General features: G+C 52.0%; 1 protein-coding gene across 1 annotated transcript in view; it reads right to left on the bottom strand.

Moving 5' to 3' along the window:
- Positions 1–477: 477 nt before the first annotated feature.
- CACNG2 (calcium voltage-gated channel auxiliary subunit gamma 2) overlaps positions 478–8,417 on the bottom strand; it is a 51,027-nt gene continuing 43,087 nt past the window's right edge. The window contains exons 2-4 of the mRNA XM_059817034.1: positions 5,379–5,462; positions 1,507–1,647; positions 478–1,013 (exon numbers count right to left, since the gene is read on the bottom strand). Coding sequence (XP_059673017.1) covers positions 478–1,013; positions 1,507–1,647; positions 5,379–5,462 — 761 coding nt within the window. The remainder of the gene's footprint in view (positions 1,014–1,506; positions 1,648–5,378; positions 5,463–8,417) is intronic.

Below are 8,417 nucleotides of genomic sequence, written 5' to 3'. Positions count from 1 at the left end.
TATTTTTTTACGTCTGTTTTTATTAAATGTTAAAATAATGGTACATGGGAAATCATGCATTTTCTTTTAAATTTATTTCTATTTTTTAAATCTCTTTCTCTCGGTTTTAAAGTTTTTCTTTTTTTCCTTTTTTCTTTTTCTTTTTTTTTAAAGAATTTTTTTCACTGTTGTCTCTTTCCTCGTGTTTCCTTTTCGTTCATTTGTTTGTTTTTTTGTTCGCTCGCTTGTTTGTCTGCTTATCTGCTTGTTCCTTGATTGTTTTTTGTTGTTGTTTTTTTTGTTTGTGTTTTTTTTGTTGTTTTTTTGTGGATTTTTTTTTTTTTGCGTTGGGAAGGTCCCCACCCCCCCAAGGGGCGCTTCCACCTCCTCCTTCCCACCCCCCTGCAGCCCCCTGCCCCCCTCCACCCTCCCCACCCTGCAGCCCACCCCGTCTCCTCCTGCCCGCTCCTGCCCCATTGTCAGCTCCTGGCGACGGCTTCATACCGGGGTGGTCCGGCGGTTGGCTGTGTTGGTGTGGATAGAGTCCTTGTTCTCTTTCTGGATACAGTTGTGAACCTGGAGGAAACTGTTATCCCTGTCGGAGTTGTAGGTGGCGGTGGGGGTGGTGGTTGCCTTCAGCGGGTCTCTGGTCAGGGTGTACATCGAGATCTCTGTTGATGGGAGGGTGTTGAACCCTTTGATCCCGACGGGAGAGGCATCCCTGGAGTGTGAAGGCTCGGTGGAGCGGGAGCTGGAGCGGCTGCGTCTCTGATAGCGGTACCGGTAGCTGGGGATGCGGGTGATGGCGGAGGACTGGAGGTAGTCCGTGGCACGAGCATTGGCGCGCAGCTGTTTGTGCCGGTCTATGAACATGTGGACGGCCAGTACTCCCACCATCTCGGCTATAATGAAGGACAGGGCCCCGAAGTAGAAGGACCAGCCGTAGGAGTAGCTGTTCTTCTTGGAGTCGCTCTTGGAGGGGTCTCCAGCATTGGCTGATATGTATACGATGATGCCAATTATGTTACTCAGACCTGCCAGCCGGCCGGCGGGGGAGAAAGAGGGAAATGTCAGGAGGGCTGACTGTGCAGCGGGGGCCGTGGGGTTGAGCCCGTGCCCCCAGGAGGGGAGGACGGAAGGGCCCCCAGCCACCCATCCCCTCCAGGTGGGCAGATTTCCTTGGGAAACCTGGGCAAGACCCTCCTCGCGTGCCTGCTGCATCCCTGGACTGCACTCCTGGCTGGTCCCTGAGAGATGCTGGACACAGGTAAACCATCTCCCTCCAGCAGCTCCCAAGCAGGAATGCCCCTGCCTGCAGGGTGCTGCTGCCTGCCTCTGCCAGATGAGCAGGCAGGGTGGAGAGGCAACCTTGGGAGGCTGCTTTCACCCCGAATAAGGCTCATCAGGGCTGGGAAACACAGGTGCTCCCACCCAGGCACATGTGCCCCTACAGGATGCCCTGGCTGGGCAGCCCCCCCACCCACCAGAGCCCATCTCCGGGGCATTAGGCCCTGTGCATCCCTTTACCTGCAGACACGAAGAAGATGCCGGCACTAAGGATGATGTTGTGTCGGGTTTTGTAGAACTCGCTGGCTGCAATGCAGAGTCCACCCATGAAAAGCAGAATCACACTCAGGATCGGGAAAATACTAGAGGCTCTAACAGCCCCTGTAGAGGAGAGAGGGAGAGGGGCAGAAAGAACAGTACAGGTGTGAGAGAGAGGAAAAAGGGGCATGGAAATGGTGCCGGGACGAGGGGATGCAAGCACGTTTTGTGGGTGGGGGTGAAGGGGAGAGACGGACAGCAATGTGCATGGGGGGAGTAATTCAAGGAGGGATAAAGGCGTTGGGAGACGGAGAGAGGGAGAGAGAAACAAAGTGTGTCAGAAAAAGAGAGCTGTCTGAAGCAGCTCTCCCACGCCCTGGCTGCTGACGTTGATGCAAAGCCAGTGGCCTGGCATGGGGAGGTGGAGGGGGCTGCAGGGCCGATGGCTGAGCTGGGAGCCTGCCCATGCTGCCTGTCCCCCCTCACGCTGTCTTGTCTTCTGCTTTCGGGGGGACTACGGGCTGGAGAGGGAGCCCTGGCACCATTCGGCTTTTCCTCCTGTGGGCTCCAGCCTGCTCTTCAAAGATCATCAACCCAAATGCTTCCCATGGAGCTGTTCAATCTCAAATCCTCCCGAAAGGGCACGAGCATCTCAAGGAGAGATTTTTTTTTTTTTAGGGCTGGGAAGCAGCTCCTGGTGCCATGCACTGCTCTGCAGCTGTGGTGAGGACTGAGAAGCAAAAGTCCCAGCGCTGTGCACTGAAACGTGGGGCTTATCTGAGTGATTAAATGACTGGGCTCCTTCCAGAGGGCAGTGATGGGTTCGGATATGCCAGCTCCCACAAACTCACGCTCTCCATCAGTCGATATGGGAAGACCTCAGCCAGCAGAGGGCAATGGCATAGATGCATGTATATGCTCATACGCGCATGCAAAACATACCCCAAAGCTTCTGGGGGGACTCTCTCGTATTCGTGCAGCGAAAGGCCAGGACTGTGTATACGCACACCCGTGCACACATGCATGCACGCACATACTGCTCGTGGGCTGTTCAGTGGGTATCAAAGTTCTGCCTGAGTTTGTGTTGCCAATATTCATATTTTTTAAGTAGGAAGGCCTTCCCTCCTCCCTTCCCAAGAGAAAATAAGCTGTTAAAGTGTGAAATGAAGCCTTGCTCGATAAAAAAAGGTATCAGACGGGCTGGTGCAATTCTGCCTGTGGAGCAAAGATCTGGAAGGGGGGATGAACACTAATCACTCCTTGCCTGCAAGAATGAACACTACTGAAGCAAGCACAGGACTTTTTCCTAAGTGGGCAGAGACCGTGCTTCAATGACCCTGTTGGCATCAGGATCCTACCAGGCACAAGCAAACGGCAATTTGAGAGGGGACTTGCCCACTGCCTGTGCATGGGGAATGCAAAAGGCAAGGAGAAACCTCTCTTGCTTCCTTTTCAGTTCTGCTTGGCTGTGTTTTGGGGAACAGGATAGTGATAATAACCATCTTAATAGCTTCTGGAAAGCAGTGCAGGATTTGACAATGCGCAGCTTAAATGGCAGTAAGCAAACATCAAGCAGACAACCGCAGTTCAGAGGGTTTCTAGAGGGATGCTTGGTCAGTCTTGCACCCTAGCCCTGACCACATCAGTTTTATCTGGGTCTTAATTCTGAAATTCACGTCTGTTGGGAGAACACAAAGTTGCCGGCTGACATGGGGTGCTGCGGGCGTTATGTGATGGGGGAGGACAGCAGCCTCACTCAGCCCCTGCATTCTGCCCCTGAGAAGGACCATGCCAGCAAGAGAGGGGCAGAATCTCATCCAATCTTTCTCGGTCCAGAGCCTTTGTTCTAAAGAGAAGGGGACCCATGATGGCATTCGGCTGCTCCCTCATATCATTTGTCTACTCTCTAACTCGAGTGTCTTCTAGCAAAGAAATGCAGGGATGCTTCTGCTTCCTCTCTGACAACAGGCATTTGATTTCAAAAAGCCTAAGACACCTTACATGGACAGCTGGCAGACATAAAGTCTAAGCCCTTCTAGCCAGGCCATGGACACTGCCCCGCAATCGTCCTGGTCCCCTGAATGAGGGAATTGCCTAGTCTAATACTGACAAACAACTTCCTAGCTGTTCTTGCCAGTTTCGCCAGGCATTGCCCATGCAGAGCACCCAGGGGCTCTGGTTCGGCGGAAGTCCTGGGAAGAAGCTCTTCAGTGGGGTCTCTCTCCAGTAAGGTCTAAGCCAGCAGAAATCCCACTGCCCTCAGGAGTGACGCAAGTAGTACTTTATTGACTTACCAAATCCTACTTTGAACCTAGTTCTTTCTTAAAAAGGGCTCTACCCTGGGGACACCATCAGGTCCTGACGCTGGGCCAATTTTTGTCTTCAGGTCTTGTTCCCTCTGAGGGAACAGACCATCCTTCTTGAGATGTTCGCCCCCTTCCCTCAACTCTTCTTTCTGAAGAGCAGCTGATGCTGCAAGCAGCTTTCTTGCTGCCAAACAACTCTGCAAGAGCTGGTTTGCCCTCAGAGGCAGCCTGCCCAGTTGCTGTGCCAAACCAGATCAAACCCCAGTCTTCAGCTCTGCCATTCAGGGGCCATGCAGTGATTAAGAGACCAATGCTGCATAAAGGCATCTGAAAGAAGGAATCTACCTGGGTTATTTACAATTTACAGTGGATGAAGAACTGTTTGAGAAACCAAGAGGAAGCAGCATAAGATCTGCCTCTTTTCACATGCAAATGAGGCTCACAGAGCCTAAATTATCTCTCTTATCCCTGCCGCAGGGCTGGGTCTCCACATCTGGCTTGGAGCATGCCCAGATGACAGGGAGCTATTCTGAAAGATTCCTGGCCTTTGGAGACCTCTGTTGCTTAACATTGGGAGGTCAAAAGCTCTTATCTCAGATTTCTGAAGGGAGAAGATCTCTTCTCATGATGTCCAAAGGTGTTGGGCTTGTGGAGTGAGGGCAGGATAGCAAGGTCAGGACCTAAGAGGAGGAGTGATCCCTGTTCAGCTGTGCTGAAGGAAGAGAAAGCTCCTGCTTCTGGGACAGGTGGAAATGCTGACTTGTGATCAGGGAGGGCAACACATGATGTGGAATCTGCCTTACTGACCATGCTACCTTCCCAGTCCCCATGCGCAAAGCGGTGCGAGCTTCACCTGCACGTCCCAGGCTGGACTCAGAGCTCAGGTTATGTTTCTTTATGGAGACACTGTGTGCCTGGGGTACAGCACCTCTCCCCAGGGACTCTGGGTGAGCACCAGGCCTTTTATTCAAAGGGCTCTGTCTGTTCTTATTCCTGCTTTCCGTTCCCATCACTAAAATCACTAAAACCAGCAAAGATGGATGTGCAGCCTCTGTAGGCAATTGGTGTTTGGGGAAAGGTGAAGACAGAAATAGGTGCTCCTTGAACACAGTCCAGCTAATTTCTTAAATCTGATGCAACTGGAGTATCAGGTAAGGAAATATAAACTTCCTTTGCTTTAGGAGGACACACACAGACTCACACATACTCACACTGCCCCAGCTAGCCCAGTCCTAACCTTATGCCCTCTCAGCAGCTCTCCAATGGATTTGAATTAAGACTCTGGATTTATGTCATAATTAATTGCCGTTAATAAAAAATGCCAATGATTGTTAAAATGGAGTTCAAAACTTGTACTGTCTCATGGGCAGGGCCCCAGGGAGGTGAGAGTGGAGCCGTTTTTGGGAGTGGCGAGGCGCTGGGGTCGCCTCTTCTGGCCCGCTGAGCTTTACAGGTCCCATTGTCTCCACCACCCTACCTTCAGAAAGCAAAAGGCACCCGACACTAGCACCTACGAGCCATGGCAAGGAGAAGAGCCTGCGGACTTACGGAGGAAATATTCTGCTGTATCGGCTTCATAATCTGCATCCTCAGGGAAGTGATCGATTTGCTTACACAGACCTTTAAAATTCCCTAGGGAACAAGAGAAAAAAAGAACAAATGAGAACACCAAAATCTGCCTCACAGGAACAGCTGCCCTCTGCGTCGCCCTTTTTGCCAGCCCTGCCTTCCTCCCAGGCAGCATGCCCGTTTGTGTACGGATGCCCATTAAATGCCCAGGTACTCTCCTTGCACGCTCACACATGTATCTCCCTCTTATTTGCACAGGAACATGGGATTTGCCGTCTGGATCCAGCCTGATGCCCGCCTAGCCCAGCGCCCCTCACTCAACCGTGGAGAGCAGCAGAGGCTTTGGCTGGCAGGTATGACTCCTGTCGCAGAGGGACAGGAGAGCACTGCCTGCCTCTGAGGGAGGTGGGATGGGAGGAGGAGCCAGAGAGCGGGTCAAGCTGCAAAGCACGAGGGTCAGGGTCCTTCCCTCAGCATCGACTGGGGTAGTTGGGTGTTTGTGTTTCACCTGGCATGGCCTCGGTGGATCCCAGCAGTGCTGTGTACGGCAGGGTGATCAGGTTTGGGTGGAAACGCGTTTGTTTCTCTCAGCTGTGAATTTGTGGCCTATTCATTTCATGGGCAGAATACAACCCATTGTTCTGGTGCAGTAGGAGAAGTACAAAAGCTTTTAATCTGCCTTCTCTGCATGACTGCTTGTTTTTGCATACCTTTGTCAGGCCTCCTCTTGTGTCCTCTCACAGACTAAGGCTGCAAGAAGCTTGGTGCAAGTGTGTGTATGCAGCTCAGCGGCAATCACCCTTTGCACTGGGGGAGCAAAATCTTCCACCACAAGTGAGGGAAGCTGCGCTGGTCACCCTCAGTTTTGTCAGGCTGGTTTACGTACAGGGCCTTCTGCTAGCTTTAGTCATGGGACACCCTTTTTCACACACTCCACAACCAGCAAAGCCATCCTAGCAGGAGTCCAGTGACATCTTCCCAGTCTTTTGTCATCTGGGATGTCTACTAGTTTCTTATTTTCATCATTGACTTCTCTTTCTTCTTGAAATCAGGAATACCACTCCAGAGAGCTAATCCTCAAGCCACGTCACCATCATGACCACTGGTTGTCTAGTATCTCAAAGAATCAGGTTGTTCATGCTTGTACAGGGGTGACCATGTGGAAGGCAATTTCATTATACCTCCTGGGGTTCCCCCAAACTTTTTCTCCCGCCTTCCCTTACATTTCTCTCTGGACTCTTGCACTGGCTGTCCATTAACACAGAACTGATGGACATCATCTGTCCAGAAAGGAGGAATGCAGTGTCCGTATGAGGTGCATGGGTAGGCATGGTGATCCCATGGGCCCCTTCACTAGAGGTCAGCCACCAAAGTGGCTCAGGCTGACTGATCCTTCAGCAGAAGAGTTTGGAGCCCGAGTCTGGAGAGTGACAAATGCTGTGGCAATCTGGGAGAGCCATCTGCCACCTTGGCCCTGAGCCCAGCCGCTGGACCAGGGCGAGGGGACAATGAAGCCACCACACTTGCAGTTATTGCCTCTGGGAAGGGTTGCTTGTGAGGAACCCAGAGCTCTTCCAGGCCAAGCCGACGTGGGCTGAGATCTGCAGGGACCATGTCAGGTCCCCGAGTTATGTCTTGGAAGGTTTATTCCAGATGAATTCCAATGACCTTTCAGGTATTTGGGAATAGCTGGAAGAAAGACCAAGCTCAAAGGATTCCCCCTGAGTTTCCTCTTGAGGCCAACCCTGCTGGAGCAGGGTTTGGGATGCTTTGGGAGACAGTGCTGAGCAAATAGCTGTAGAAGGCAGGTAGGTGGGTTCCTCTAGGTCGGACCCCAAGCTCAGCTCCTTCTGCATCCAGTCGGCTTGTGTCTGATGCTTCTGAGATACCTATCGCCTTTAACTACTAGTTCAAAGACCTTCCATGAAGAGGCTAGAGACAGCAGAGAGGAGTGTGTGTTCATGTAAGAGGTAAGTAATAGGAGAAGAAAGTAGGAACAAAGTCTCTCCATGTACCTCTGAAGTCTTATTCCCACATTGAAACTGTGGGTTATGAAAGGAGATTTTTAATCACCCATCCCCAATCCAGTTACCTCATTCAAGAAGTGTCTGCTTCTCAGCCATGGCTCTTCTGGAAGAAAAGCTTCATACCCAAGCAAATTCCCTTGCCACACTCCCACCCTGCTACTTGCCCACTTAAATACTCGTGAGGAACGCAGATACAGCATGAAGGTGGCCCTTTCCCTTGCTTGCCCCTGACTGCCTGGGGCCATCTGGCCATGACAGACAAGTAGCTCATCACCCTGATCCTTTGGCTGCGGTCACTGCTGTACAGTGCACGTGAACACTGCTGCTCTCTGAGGCACTGGGGAAGTCTCCAGCCTCAGATTTCAGCTCCTTGCCCAGCAGATACTGAACATGGAGTGCCTCCTGCCCATACGTGCTGGGGGAGCAGGCAGGGCCTGCATGCACCTCCCAGGCGAAGCTCCCGGTGCACAGCCAGAGCCCCCCAGTTGGAATCAGCCAGGGAGGGAAGAGGCACTGCATCTGGAAACCCCCTCACTCTGTGCCATCCTTTCCGTCCTTCCTCTCTTCTCCCTCTCCCCTGCTCTGTTTCTTGCTGTATTTGAGCCTGATTAATTCCTATGTGAAGTATCAAGCTGCTTGGGAAATATGCTGCATCTTGTGAGGGTGTTTTTTTATATGGACTTGTATGGCATAGCTAGTTAGAGGTTCAGCCCCTTAGGCAGGGTGAGGGGACATGCAGACTCTTTGAAAATCTGCTGCTGGTGCTGAGTGTCCAAAAGGCCTTGCTCATCTGGCTCAGCAGGGCTCTTGGCCATTGGGGTGTCCAGCCTTGGCTTGCTTAAAATGCTGTGGCATTGAGGAGCTGCCCTTCACTGTAGGCTGATACACTGTGCCAAGCTGATCCCCCTCCTTGGCTCAACCCTGCCGGGGTTCGTGAGGGCAGGGTGGGCAGCGCTGGTCCCGCTTTAGCCCCTGCTTTGTCTGTGCTCAG

This window comes from Gavia stellata, chromosome 4, assembly GCF_030936135.1.
Source record: "Gavia stellata isolate bGavSte3 chromosome 4, bGavSte3.hap2, whole genome shotgun sequence".
NCBI lineage: Eukaryota > Metazoa > Chordata > Aves > Gaviiformes > Gaviidae > Gavia > Gavia stellata.
This window is presented reverse-complemented; position numbering and strand designations above follow the sequence as displayed.